This window comes from Lissotriton helveticus, chromosome 9 (assembly GCF_964261635.1).
Source record: "Lissotriton helveticus chromosome 9, aLisHel1.1, whole genome shotgun sequence".
Lineage (NCBI taxonomy): Eukaryota > Metazoa > Chordata > Amphibia > Caudata > Salamandridae > Lissotriton > Lissotriton helveticus.
This window is the reverse complement of record NC_136070.1, coordinates 188,924,476-188,940,072: the sequence shown is the minus strand read 5'-3', so window position 1 is coordinate 188,940,072 and position 15,597 is coordinate 188,924,476. Positions and strand designations below refer to the sequence as shown.

Sequence of the window (15,597 nt, the reverse complement as noted above, 5' to 3'; positions counted from 1 at the left end):
TGTCTACATTTTCATTGCCCATGTCTGCCATGCATGGTAGGCAGGAAAAATGAGTGACTGTTGCGCCAGCTTCAAGAGGGTAAAGCAACCATCATTGGGACCTGGATACCTGTTGGTGGAGTCAGTGGAGGCTCTGCTGGTGTAAACCAAGTGCTTAGCCCAACTATCAATGGAGCTTTTTCATATTGTACACTTACTTGATGTTTACTTTTGCCTTATATTAGTGATCTTTGCTACCATTTATCTACATATATTTTGTACAAGGTTCATATATACTAAAAAAACAAATATATACAAACCTCCTTGTCTCATATGTGGGCTGGCATGAGAGTGGGCCGAGGTGAACTCGATTTTAACCTGTCGCGTCTTTGGCAGCACTGACTGTTCATCCTAACATGGATTCTGCCTCCAGTATGATCTGATGGAGGGATCATAGTGTGGCAATCTTTTTCCAACACTCCACAGGACTAACAAATACATCTTCTCATCTTTGGGGGCAGCAGGAATCTCTATGTGTGAACAAAAGCTTAACATTGACCAACCTTTTACCAAAGATTTTGTTCTGAATGGATGAAGCTGAAGCCGCTGATTTGTATAAATTCAATACAAATGCTGTATTATTGGTGGGAGGGAATAACCTGAAATGTGCATATGGAAGCTGGCACTAAGATTATCACTATGGTGCAAGTTGCTAGTCTGTAAGGGGAGGAGTCAATTGATCTAGTGTCAGAGGTCCATAAGGTTCATATGGATTGACTCCGCCTGAGTCCGACCTTTTTCGAACCTTAGTTATACTCTGAAGGAATCAATTTATATGACTGCACTGATACTGAACCTGTTTCAAATTCTCTATCACATCGGATATGTCGCCAACAACAGAGGAAAGGTGAACACATCCTTATAAAACAATAGTGATGCTGTGACCATTGGGAGGTGCATTTGAGATTAAATCCCCCATCCTCCTGTATGGTGGAAAAGGCAGGATCGGCTTTGCAGATTGTGAAAAACACATACATGTATAGGTGGTTTGTTCTGGAAGTGTTTTGTGTTGATAGATGTGAGGGGTTGATACCCATACTAGTGTCATTGAGATATCAGTTAAGAGAGGGGCTTCCTCTGGGAGGGGCAGCCGGGGCCGCTGCAGGTAGGAGCGGTGGGGCTAAGTGAGGGGGAATTTCAAGAGACGACCATGAGGGAAAATTAAATAAATAATAAATGTTTCCTCGTGGTCGTCTAAATCCCCCCTCACTTGGCCTCACCGATTTGACCTACAGCGGCTGCGGCCTGGTATCTATACCCATATCAACCACCCTAGGCAAACAACAGACCTATTCAATCACATGATGATATGATTGGCAAAAGTGGCCCACTAGTCACACATCTGAGCCACGTCCTCATTGCTGCCCATGACACCTCCCCAACATACCTGCCTAAACTTTTACCCTTCTACGTCCTCATACAAGAAGATTGCAAGAAGAAAGTCACTCTTAAATGACCTAATGGGAAACATCCTTTACAACGCAACTTTTACAACGCACTACCATTACGACGCAACTTTTACAACGCAAGTCATTACAACGAATTGCGCTGGAGGGCGCTCTAGGATAGGGAATAGTTTAATTACTATCCAACACCTTCCCTACTATCCATGGGGACTGGAGTTGGAATAGTAAATTAAACTATTCACTATCCAGCGTCCCCCAACGCAAGTCGTTGTAACGACTTGCGTTGTAAAACCTGCGTCGTAATGGCATGCGTTGTAAAAGCATGCGTTGTAACGTCATACATCCGACCTAATAGCTAAAGCCTTGTTTCTTTTGCTCAAAGCACACCTCATCCAACAGAATCACTAAGTTAATACCCAAAATTGCACAAAAATCCCTTACATTTGTTCTAGGTAAATCATCCCGCCTTAACAAAGCACCTTCCTATCTAGAACATTCCTATAACTTAATTTTCCCTTGCTGCAGTACAAAATTTCTAATTTGGAATTGCCTCAGAGTCCCTGGAATGTTCCTTCTCATTTACCGAACAACGTTCATTTTTTTTATTTTTTATTTTTTTAATTTTCATTTTTTATTGCAAGCAAGTCAGGTACAGACAGTACTCAATACAAATGTTATTAGAAGAACAGAAAATGAAATATTACAATTCATCAAGTGATCAGAATACAACTGAGTTTAAATAAGATTAAAGGAGTAACCAAGGGAGATATGCCTTCTAACCCCCCAATTCCCCCTGAATCCATTGCTGCACTGGGGCCCAAATCTTCCCCCCAGCAAGTCTTTTTGTGCGACCTATCGTGGCATAAATAGCATGTTCCAGATTTAACTTAGCTAGCAGCCGCGCTCTCCAAGTATGGAATAATGGCGGGTCTGGACTTATCCATTCTTGAGTAATACAGGCGCGGAAGATAGACATGCAGATAAATATCAGCTTTTTCTTTTCTTCAGGTATGTTATCAGAGGATAACCCTATCAGTACCAACTCTGGCGTCAGAATTACAGAACTTCCAAATATTAAAGACAAAAAAGTTTGAATTTCAGAGAGAACGAGTGATAGTTGTGGGCAGAGAAAGAACATGTGAGTTGCATCCACGGCCTCCAACAGACATCAATTACAAGCTGTACCTGATGATGTTCCCCATTTAGAGATTTTTGCGGGGGTATGATATAGATCAAAGAGGGCCATGTAGTGCTGAGTACGGGATCTATCCGTCAGAAGGATAGAATTAGCCATCAAGATAGAATCTTCAATCAGCACATTTGTCACCCCCAGGTTAACCGCCCACCGCTCTTGTACTGATATTAGGTCATCTGAGTACAGTGAGATCAATAAGTTATAATAAAAGCCAATCTTTCTTTTGCTATATAAAGACTCAATCAAGGAAATCTTCTGAAGCCCTGAGTGTTTGCCAAGTGATAAGGTTTTAAAATAACTATGCAATTGAAAATATTTAAAGTAATCAAAAGTTGAAATATTAAACTTAGCTTGAAGGGTCTGAAAGGGAATCATTTAATCATTCTGCCATAGATCGCCAATGCAATTAATTCCTTGGTTACTCTATTTTGTCATAATATGATCCCTAAAAATAGCAGGACAGATATACTTAGACGACAATGGGGTGTATCTCAGAATTTTTGGAATCCCAACATGTCGCTTAATAATCTTCCAAGCCCGATATGCTGCAGTTACAATCTTAAATTTCGTTTTCTTGTAGTAACGAGCCTCTGCCCCTAAAGGAATTTCATAGATAGATGGAGAGTGTGCTTCATATATTGGGGCTTTGGTACCAATAATTAAAGGATTAATAAACTGTAGAATTGATGCTAGGTAGTAAAATAGGAAATGTGGAGTGCTCCATCTCCCTCTAACCTTTGGAAGAGTCAATTTTTTGAAAGATCTACGGTGGCGCTTATAGCCCCATAAGAATCTCCTAGCCATTCTCTCCAGTTGTTTAAAGAATTCTATTGGAAATTCGAGAGGTATGGTTCTGAAAAGGTACAAAAATCTGGGAACTATTAGCATTTTTAATACATTATTTCTACCATGTAAGGACAAATGTAAATGGTCGATACGTTCCAGAGTAGTGTTTGCCTTTTTAAGGATGGGAATAAAGTTACGTTTAGGAATGTCAGAAATCGGAGTTGTGATCTTAATTCCCAAATATATTGCCGTGGATACTATATTAAGATGTGCCGGTGGATTCTGGCCTATAAATAAAATTTGAGTTTTAGAAGGATTTAGCTTGTATCCTGAAAAAGCACCGAAATGAACCGCAATCTCTTCAATCTTTGGCATTGCCCTTATAATATCTGTGGTGATCACCACCACATCGTCGGCATATGCCAGCGCCCTATAAGAGGTGCCTGCAACCTCTACTGGCATTATATCTTCCGCTCGATTTAACTGATTAAGATAGATATCAATATATATAGCAAAAAGCAATGGAGATGACGGGCATCCTTGCCGAGTGCCACGAAAAATAGAAAACGGGCTAGATTTAAAAGGCCCAAATTTGACACAGGACGTTGGTGATTGATAGAAGGCTTTCAGTGCCACGATCATTCTTGGTCCAAAGCCTTTCAACGCCAAAACATCCCAGAGATAAGGCCATGCCACCCTGTCAAATGCCTTCTCGGCATCCAACAGGGTGATTCCTATGGGTGTATTGGTACCCTGCGCCCAGTCCATCATAGCAATAACTCTTCGGACGTGGTCCGCAGTATCCCTATTAGGGATAAACCCATGTTGCCACCGTGAAACAATGGAGTATATCACTGCTGACATACGAGTTGCTAATATTTTCGAAAAAACCTTGCTATCGGCATTTATCAGAGATATCGGTCTGTATGATGCTGGATTGAGGGGAGGCTTATCCTTTTTAAGAAATGCCATTATGTGGATTGATTCCATGACACTGGAGGAAACCCTCTCTGTGCTTCTTGAAATGTAATCAGTAAATCTTCCTTCAAGACATTCCTAAAGATCCTGAAAAACTCAAGAGGGATACCATCAGGCCCCATGGCTTTCCCTGTGGCCAACGAGAGCAAGGCTGATTCAATTTCCTCCCATGTGATATCGGCATCCAGGAAGTGTGCCTGAGCATCGGTCAATTTTGAAATATTATTTTCATCAACAAAATTTAGCATCAAATCAGAAGAGTATACTGTGTTATCGCATTTATACAACTGGGAATAGAATTGCCGGGATACGGCAAGTATTTGGTCTGGATGATTATGAATCTGGCCTGCCTCATCCTGTTTAGCATTGATAGTGTTTAGGATTTCTTTCTCTCTGGTTCTTTTTGCCAAGATCTTTCCGGAGTTTTCTCCCATTTCATAAATCTGCGATCTGAATGTCGCAAGCTGTTCCGCCAGTTTAGTCGCAAATATTTCGTAAACCCTTGCCTTATGTATATCCAATGTGGTTTTAATTTGCTCAGTATCTTGTGATGTAGTGATAGCTGTAGCTAATTTTTCCTCCCATTCTCGTACTACGTAAAAATTTTGATCCATTTTCTTTCTAATACTTTTTTGTTTCCTGATTGAATAGGAAAGTGTTTCGCCACGTATCCCAGCTTTAAAAGCGTCCCAGACATTTTGGATGGATGCACTTCTTCTATTAAAGACAAAAAACACCTTAATCCACTTCCTGATAATTTCTATATATACTGGATCTGCCAGTAATTTCTGATCAAATGACCAGGGCCTTGAAATTGGAGCAGATCTACTCTCAATCAGTACCTCTATCACTATCGGGTTGTGGTCAGATATTATTCAAGGAAAGATTTCAAATGTAACACTATTTATAAACCCAGAATTCACAAAAAAATAGTCTAATCGTACAAACTTCTGATGGGGAGCGGAAAAAAAAGTAAAACCAGGTGAAAGGGGATTTTTTGCGTAACCCACACAATCCATATTCCATTACTAAGCCTCTTATTGCTTTGTATGGTTTTTTTATGCCAGAGTATATGGAATCACCAGATATATCTATCCCACCTTCCAAATGAATGTTTAAGTCTCCACAGAATATTACAGAAGGCAGCCAATCAGCTAGTTCTAGGCTTAGGTAATTCAAAATCTCGGGGTCATCTGAGTTTGGGGCGTAAACTGAACAGATTGTCCACAATTTAGTATCTATTTGAAGCTCAATAATCACCCATCTACCATACTGATCAACCTTAGTACGTTTAAGGCATCCCAATCCATTTCTCATAAGAATTGCCACTCCCTTTGTGGTAGTACCTTGTCTGGTACATCCAAGTAACTGCAAGCCCAAATCTTTGAACAAATGCCTATCTTTCCAGGTAAGATGTGTTTCTTGAAGGCACAATATATCTATCTTCATGCCCAGTATAATTTGGTTACAGATCCCCCTTTTCTTCTTGTTATTAATACCACAGATGTTCCAGGAACAAATTCGACATTTTCCCATCTTCAGTTGTTATATAATCTCCACACTTCTTCACCTTGGTACATCCCTGTTAATTGAAACATTTCTATAAAAAATAGAGTATATTTGGTAATTGTATACCACATCTTAAGCATATTCCCACCCTTTTTAAAAAACAACCAAAAATCTTCAGTAGAAAACCAATCACTCGACATCAACTTTTTCCTGACTTTGCTTGCACCCCCCACCCACCCAAGTGACCCACCCTCCCCCCCTGACCCCCCTCCCACTCCTCCCACCTCTCCCCCCCCTGACCCTTGACCACCACCCACCTTCGGCATAAGGACTAAGTAGTCCCTAATATTGATGATGCGAGAAGCATCTGGTGTCCCGCTGCCTCCTCCATCCAGCATTATCCTCTTACCATGCGACAACTTTGCCTCTGATAGCAGCTAATACATGACCATACAAAAAACAAAAGCAAAAACAGATCACAAAGATAATTCAAATGATGGTCAGGAGGTTAGATAGTTATATTTATATGCCCACTTATGTATACACAGATATAGCCACACAGATATAGCCATACAAGGTTCTTAGTGACCCCTATAAAGCATAAGAAGAAAAATACCTATATTCAGTTAATTCAGAATGAGGCTAAAAGCTCTTTAGCCGCACTTTCCGAAGTCAAAAAATAGGATCTATCTTTAAAAACTACTTTTAGTTTGGAAGGATTTAAGAGAAAGGCCTGGGCACCTTTAGCCTGGAAGGCAGGAATTAGCTGTCGAAAATGCCAGCGTTGCTCCACAGTGGCATGACGATAGTCAGGCCGAACAAAAAATTCCAGGCCTTTACCCCTTCTTTTGCGATCTGGCCTAGCCAGGTCATAGAGAGCCTCCCTTGCTAAGAAATTGTTTAAACAAATCAAGATTGCCCTTGGTTTTACATTTGAATCCTGTCTAGCATTTTTTTGAAATGGGAATCTGTGGGCTCGTTGAAGTTCCATGTCCCATTTCCATTGTACAAGTTCGGGAAAAGCTTCTGAAAAAAGGTCAATAACAAATTGTCTAACGTTCCCCCCTCACTCCCCTCAGGAATACCCAGGATTCGCAAGTTATTCCTGCTCGACCTGTTCTCCAAGTCCACCAGTTTCCAATTAATCTCATCCCTCAGCCCCACAAGTGACGAGATTTGTGTTTGTTGGTTTGCAACCGTATCTTCAATTGCTGATATTCTTCCCTCAGCCTCAACCACTCTGGCAGACATCTCATTACAGGATTTAGCTACTTTTCTAAGATTGTTTTGCAGCCGACGGACTGCACCTTGCGTGCGGAGATTTTCTGCCCTTGTTTCCTCTCGATGTTGAATCATAAGCTAATACAGTCAGCAGTATCTCCTTCCGCTGTAAGCCCTGTATTCTCCTCGGCGCCCCATTCTGGTCTGCCTGGGGATCCATCCTCATCCTCATCCTCCTCTTCTCCCTCAGAGCAGTGTGATTCTTGTGCTGAGCCGTCCAAACTCTTGCCACTCATATCATATCTCCACTCCCCGTTAGCTTCAAGACTGTCTGATTCTAGCGCCACCGATAGATCGGACATCGAGTAAAAGTTTCCCGTGGAGTCTACTGACTCTACATCCTCCATCAGCAGTGGTGCTCCTACTGCTTCTTGTATTTCTTGTACTATAGATCCGGATGTCGGTGGGGGCTCTAGAATAGCATTTCCTGGTAGTGTTTGACTCTGTTTAGCGGTGCCTACATTGTCCCCTTCATATAAAAGAAGAGGATCCTGTATACTTTTAGTATGTCTGGGTGAATTTATATTCTCAGTTAGATTCTCAGATATGTTCCCAACGCTGCAGTTTGGCAATGCATTTTTTTCCCCAGGATTCACAGTTTTTTTCACCACAAACATGCCTGGGATTTTGGGGATAGCGCCAGACCTACAACTCCCAGAATCCCCCAGAATCGGGTGAGTAGTAACAGGTTCAGCCGGGTCAGCCGTCAAGGCACTCAAAGGGAGACAATTAGAATTAAAAGTTACCTCCAGAGAATTCTGAGTATTCGCCTGCGAGGCAATGTTGCCATTGTTTTGGACTCCATCCTGTACTGCCGTAGTTGCTCTGGTCTTCGGTTTGGGCTTTTGAGTCCTAGAAGCCGCCCCCGTCGTTGAATTCTTCGGTGCCATTGAGCCTGCAGCGTTTCTCCCCCGTCGTTGTCGAGAACGTCTATTCGCACCTGTGGAGCAGCGGGGATCAGCGTATACTCTCTCTTTACTCCGCTCCACTGGACTCCGTTCCGCTTCACTCCGCCGTTCCGTCCCCCACCTCGAGCTCGGGAGAGGTGAACGCCGCCACGTAAGCTGAAGCAACCGGCGGAAGCTGCACCAAAGGTCGAGCCGCATCCCAGGTGAGACAAGTAAGACAAGCAAAGCTTGAAGAAGGCTCTATTCCGAGATAAATTTTTTTAATTCCTATTTAGCCAGTTTTGGTTTCGTAATCCGTTGTTATTTCATTATCGGCAGCTAAAAGCAGGTTCTGTGTGGACGGTTGGGCAGCGAGACCCCTGTTGATGCTGCTCAGTCGGACGCTGACACGTCCGCCATCTTGCCCCAACCGAACAACGTTCATTTACTTGTTTGAAAATATACCTATTTACCCATCTAGTTGATTCTTTATAACACTACACACTTTCTTGCGTGCGCTGTGTACGGTGGTACATAACCTAGAATTCAATGGGAAACACAGCTAAACCCATAAGCAGAAGAAAGAAATGACCATGATAACACTAAATCAATCTCCACGGATGGTATCACTAGACCTCACATTAGAAATACCCGAACAATTTGGAAATATATGGCACTAGCCTTACTGAAAGGAAAAGACAAGTTTAAGTGTTTTAGGGGTGAGGCCCAAAGCCCGCTACGGAATGGAATGAGTATTTATAAAGCGCAGTAGTTACCCGGAGGCATCCTAGCGCTGTGAACAGACACGTGGAGGGTGCAGGGAGCGAGTGCTAGATCTTGAAAAGCTCGGTTTTTAGGCTTTTCCTAAAGGACAAATGATTGGGTTCCCTGCGTAGTTGTAACGGCAGGGCATTCCACAGTTTCGCCACATTATATCCAAAGGAGCGTCCGCCGCACCTTACCCTCTTGATACGGGGCACTGTGAGTAGGTGTGAAAGGGTGGATCTGAGTTGTCTGTTGGTTAAGTAGGGAGTGACTAATGAGTGATTGATGGGGGCACCGGTTTTCCAAAAGGCTCTGTGCGCAATGCAGAGTGACTTAAATGCAACTCGGTCTCTAACAGGGAGCCAATGTAGGTTCCTGAGTTCTTCCTTGACTGGAGTGTGACTGGGTATTAGAAGAAGGGTGCGGGCGGCGCACTTTTGGACCACCTGTAGTTTGTTAAGGGTGGATTGTGGGGCTCCCAAATATAGGGCGTTGCTAAAATCCAAACGAGATAGGAGTTTTGCCGCTTGTTGCTTAAAGTTAAGGGAGCTGTCTAGCCAGACGCCCAAGCTTTTGATGGATTCTTTAGGGGCCATGGGTGGACCGAGACATGGGGGCCAAAGATGTTCGATGTTTGTGTGGGGGGTGTGGGTAAAAGACCTGATACTGCAGCAAACAATCTGAAATGTACAATATGCTACTGCCGACCTATTCCAGACCCAACAACATATGGGATCGACTGATACCACCTACTGGGAGAATAGACTGTATTGGACAAATATGCCTCAGTATAATTGAGGGCTAAGAATGATCTTGAGCTCACAGTACACAATTGATAGCCGGAACCAGTAACGGTGTAATATAAGAATGTATAAAAGCAAAAGACGTGTGGGACACTATTTGGGGGGGGGGGCGGGGGTTTGGAAAATTATTGGATAACTGTGTCACATGTGATGTTCCAAGACTACGATAAGTAAAATGTCTAAAACTTTATTGTTAAGATTATTTTCAATGACTGTACCAAATATGCTGATCTTGGTGCAAACTGATATCACAAAATGGATGTAAGTTACTTAAAAATATTATATAATGATTTAAGTTCATAGTGTGGTTTAGCATGTTCTGCACATGCATTGTCTCTGGTTCTCATATAATTTCAAGAGGGAGTTTTGAGTCTGAATTGTGATTGCAGTATGTAAGGGTGCACTGCTAGGCTTGCACTGACCCAATCCAGAATGATCAATTAGTATTGAACCGCTGACACCTTTCCTCTCTTTTTCCACTGGGTAAGGCAAACAAAACTTGCCTTAGGAGTGAGTTTGGAGCAGGAAAGGGAACATACTAGCTGTAAGGAACTTTAGAACATATTTAGCCCTAATAAAGAACAATTTCTGTGCAACTTCAGGGTGTAAAACAATTGTTAATGTGTTGTGCTAAACAATGGTATTGCTACTTTAGGAAATCTAATTCTGTCTTAAAGCTTTCAAAAACGATGGCCTAATTATTTTGCCTGGCTCTCGCTTAGCTACCACCTTCACATCTTTGCAAGAAAAGTTTGCGCTTCTTACTATCCCTCTTGAAATCAGGACTAGAGACATTGTTGGCAGATCACAGACAGTCCAATTGATCTATTCAAAAGTATTGTTCAGGGTGCCTAGGGAAAGAATGCTCCAATACACCTGAAACTGAGGACAACAATCAGACATACTTTATCAGTAAAACATGAGGAAATAGATTCTACAAGATGGGAAAGTTGAGTGGTCAAGATTGATAGTGACATCTGCTGGCAAAAGCACTCGAAGACATATGGTGGTGATTTGATGCTCCTGTTTACTACTATTATGCCCAGTTGTTCCCCAAGTGGTTCAACTGTTGACAGCAGAACAATAAATTCAGGTGGATACTCCCACTTACTCCTTTAATTTTCTTGAATTTGAACAGCAGCTGATCAATCTCAATTCCAAATCATGTTTTGTATTTATTCGTAGCCTTTGCCTCCTTTGTTCTCGTATAAACTACTACTGCATTTATTCAGGTATCATCAAAGTGAGGATACCACTGTGCCTGGAATATTCACTGCATCAGTTATCTGTAGACCTGTGCCCTTCACACAAAGATATCATGGAGAGAAGAGGCACGTTATATTGTGTCGCTGGAAAAAACAATTAGTCGTTGAAATTAATCCAAAAGTTTATTTAAACAAGTACATTATTTCACATGGGATGAAAATGACCACTACATTGTTAAATTCATTCAAGTTTCCCTGTAAAAAACTGACAAGGGCTCACATTCACATTCACCTACCCCTGAACAGAAATGATCAGGAAATCCATATGAGAAGGTGTGGCAGGATGGCTAGCACCTAGTCACCAAGCCACACATGTTTGTCTAAAAACATCTCACACATGCCTGTACTCATGATACCTTTAAAGGACACAGTTTTCTAGGCACTCCGTAGGTGGTTTATGGTGTGCAGTATGTACAGTGTGAGAAATTGGAGGTGAAAGTCTTTTATTTGGCTCTCCCTTGTGCAAAGATTTGATGCAAAGCGCAGCCAGGCGCACTTTCACAAATTTGCTATTAGCGTTTTTTTCCGCCGCTGTCTCCAATATCTCTCTGTATGCACAACGAAGATAAATGAGTGTGAAGGGGTGCCACGATTTGTTGCAATTTAGAACCAAAGTATATGTATTGAAACAATTTGCAACAGTGTTGCCACCAAAAAAAATCCCCAAATGGCATGTGAATGATTTTTTGCTGCACATTCTTTGTTCATTTTGTGATTACATTTTATTGCACTCAAAGACCATTCAATTGCAGGTGGTTACAAAAATAACAATAACTTGTTTTGTACATAGTGCTTCACGCTCAATAGGTTGATCTCAAATCTTGAATAGGACACATATTGCAGATCTTTCAAGTGCTTACATTTCCTTTATGGCGAAATATATTCTGTTGGAATTTAGAAAAGAAAAGAGCATGCCAACAAGTTGGTTTCTAACTGTTGATACTGGGGTTGGCGAAGCTTTTTATTGGTGGCGCTGCTGCTGCGCAATAGGTGGCACTACCTTAGGTTCCATTACTATTTCGTAAAAATGTCATGTTAAAATCACCATCAAGATTTGTACGAATGAGCATTATGGTTAAAATGAGCATGGGTCAGGTGTGAGCTGGATTTCAGGTCCTCAAAGAACCAGGCCGGGCTTTATCGTCAGTTAAAGAAGGTTTCCAAGTTTAAAAAAGTACAATCTACAGTATATTTACATTGTTTATATTAGACCAGTGAAAACAGCTGTAGAGCATGAATCGTGTGACGCAACCTCCAATGGGAGTGCCATATCCTTTAGAGGGGAACTATTGTCTTTTTTCATACCTTTCTATAATTGTTTTGCATGCTTCCAAAAAAAAGAAAAAAGCCACAACATCAGAGCAACAATCCGACAAAGCAGTCACTGGCATCTCTACAGAAACAACCCTCTGCTGTGACAGAAGTGCTCATGTTTACCAAAATATAGCAAAAATATACTTTGTTTCAAATGGGATATAAAGTTCCTTCAGAAGGGTAGCAAAAGATGTATGTGGCTACTACAAAAAAGCTAGTATGGATGTCAATTTCTCTAAGATATTTGTCATGATGGCTATCTCACTAATCTTGGTGTGGATCAGTCGTCAGTGCTTTGAAGGGGATAGAATGCCACAGGATATCCTAAGCTCCTCTATATCACGGTGATATTCTTACATAGCAATCTGGCAGACACCAATGGTTTGTAATGGGTTGTTTTTATCCAGGACTGCAGTTCTGTTGTCGGGGACACCTGTCGGGTAAAAGCGGTGTCATGCGCACTTCGCTGTGCAAGTGCATGGTGGTAAAATTATTGTAAGACCAATAGCACTAGCAATATTTCCCCCATTTTATGCACTGATTCTGTATTTGTTTTTCCTCTACAGCTTCTTGCACCTGGGTACAAAGGGAAACAATTTAAATATTTAAATGGAAATAAAAGAGAGCGTAATCATGCAGCACGCCCTCAAAGTAGATTACGAAAAATATGAAGCACTGTTTACAACACAAGTTACTTTTAGTTGCAGAATCAAATCTACCATCTATAAATGTTAGAAAGAGTGGTAATTTTTCCTAGAAAGGCGACGGGAACAACATTTACATGGGGATATAGGGTGATTAATCACTGCCAGGTCCTGGTTCCACTGTCTGGTTTAGTATCTCGCTTAAAACGTATTGATGCCAAATTGAGTCTGCTTGGAAGCTGAATAAAATTAAACTAGAAAAGCACATGACCAAAGGTTAAGTAACAACACTAATGCAATCTACCCTGCTGCTAAAACTGACAGTTTACCTTAAATCAAATGGTATCTGAAAAACAACACTTATAAATCCAATAAGGTTATACAGACCCTCAGTGTTATCTCGCGCTGCACACCTGTCTCTTTTTGAAGGGAGAATCTATCATTAGCCTCCTGCGTGAGCAGGAAGTCTCAAACATTTTTATCTTTACTTGGTTTCTCTACAGGCCATTTACAGATTTTAAGTTACATGATGTAGATCTTCCTCTCTTCCTGAAAAGATGGCTAATATCTCGAAACAGGCACATCCCTTAAGCTTCAGAGCAATTTCAATTTCTGTGGCCCACACAAGGGTTCCACATGGCTAAAAATTCTACATCAATGTCCAGAGAGGCCTGCCTGGTTTCCAGGCTCTTTCTCTGTTTACAGAATGGCACAGAAGAACTTCTTCTCTCTAAACGGGTTTTCCGACGCTGGAACTGGGGTAAGAAGTGGGTCTTCCTTGGCATGGGCTTCGCAGTATGCCATCAAATCCGCTGCCGCTTTCGACACCTGTTAAAATTAAGTGAAACACTTTTGGTTAAAGGGCTGCGTGAGGGAAGTCATAGAGTTTGCTTGCTTGGAAATAACAATCTACAATAAAGGGCTGTATAACATTACAACGCATGCTTTTACCACGCATGCCTTTACAACGCTGTTTTTACAACGCATGCCTTTACAACGCATAGTGTTTTGGGGCGCTGGATAGTGAATAGTTTAATTTACTATTCCAACTCCAGTCCCTGTGGATAGTAGGGAAGGTGTTGGATAGTAAATTAAACCTATTCCCTATCCTAGAGCAATGCGTTGTAATGGTTTGCGTTGTAAAAGTTGCGTCGTAAAGGCACTGCGTGGTAAAAGTTGCATTGTAAAGGATGTTTCCCATAATAAAGGCATTTTAGGAGCACATATGGAACAAGTTGAGAAATGCTGACAGATGTTATGCATATATTAAGCCATTCTCTTACTGGTGTAGAACAAAAGGCCAAACTTACTAACCTATTGTGCAGTCACAAACACTCAAATTCACAAAATCTGAGTGTTTGTGACCAAAAAATCTTTTTTTTTCTATGTACTAATCCCATTTTAATAGTTGTTGAACTTTTACTGACTCTCAAAATGGGATTCCAAATACTTATGGAATCGCAATGTGAAAGGGGCATGTTGGAGGCGTACCTTTCAAATCACGATTTGGTGATGTATGCATCAATGGTTTGTGACTAGAATTCCTCTCGCAATCCATTTAAAAGTCACTGACTTCTAAGTAGATGGAAAATTACTTTGGACACCTTCCCCTTTGTGAACCGTGGAGAAAGCTTCTGTAGGATTAGGCAGTGGTCCAAAAGACCACTACCAACACTCAGAGAAACCTTTAAGAAAAAAAAGCATTTTTGAAAAAAGCAGAGCTGTTTCCTTTAATGAAATCTGCTTTCAAAAATATTTTCTTCATTTAAAAGCAGTCACAGCCATGGGGGCCTGCTGAACCTCATGGGCAACTACCTCTGTGATTGTCTCCAATCGGAGTGAGTTGTAATTTGCGACCTACCTAATAAACAGTAATTAGGTAGTTAAAATTGCAACCCACTACGATTCTGAATTTTTACGACCCGACCTCTGTAAACTTATTAATACATGGGTCAGTTTGCAAAATTCTCTACTGATCTCAAAAATACGTGCAAATTACTGCCACTATTTGTGATTGGCATAATGATACATCTGGCCATACTGGCAGGAGTGACAATTTAAAATCTGTCATTGTGTGTGTTATTCCAGGAACTAAGCCACATTTCACAGAAAAACAGCGATATCATAGTGTGCTGTAACCAGTAGACCTAAGAGTTGTGACAAAAGAAGAAGCCATAGCTACATATATCATCACTCGGATGCATCAATATTTCTGCCTAAGAGAGTCCTGGAAACCTCATAACAGTTGCATTATCTAAAGATATTTTTAACTTAAGAATAATACATGTGAATAAATGCATATAGAATTGTTTTCCATTAAACTGTTTGGATGTCATTCATGTAGAACATAAACCCTACATAGGTAGCTTTGGTTCTCATTATCTGGACCGACCTTCCGGAACAGCCGGTCTTTCTACCAATATCTTGTCCTAATACAATGCAGTTCAGACACTGCAAAATCTCCCCTGCCCTAATGTGTGAAATTAGCTCTTACTTGATGTGGTCAGGATATGCTGACAGTGCTGAAGAACCCTCTAACTCCTTGCTTAACAATAATGCCTCCTCTTCGATCCCCAGTTCCTTACCCCAATTCTTTTCTTTACATGTAGCCCATTGTTCCTCCCCAAGAAACCTGAACTGAAAAAAGATCTCAGTCTCCTAAATACCATGTAACACCACCTGCTTCCCTTCTTAAATAGAGACTATGGGCCTCCCCACTTGTCCT

At 41.3% G+C, this 15,597-nt stretch overlaps 1 protein-coding gene across 1 annotated transcript in view; it reads right to left on the bottom strand.

Annotated features, from left to right (window-relative positions):
- Positions 1-11,018: 11,018 nt before the first annotated feature.
- The window catches only part of GNG2 (G protein subunit gamma 2), a 280,638-nt gene continuing 276,059 nt past the window's right edge, over positions 11,019-15,597 (bottom strand). The window contains exon 5 of the mRNA XM_078659741.1: positions 11,019-13,700. Coding sequence (XP_078515867.1) covers positions 13,572-13,700 — 129 coding nt within the window. The 3' untranslated portion in view covers positions 11,019-13,571. The remainder of the gene's footprint in view (positions 13,701-15,597) is intronic.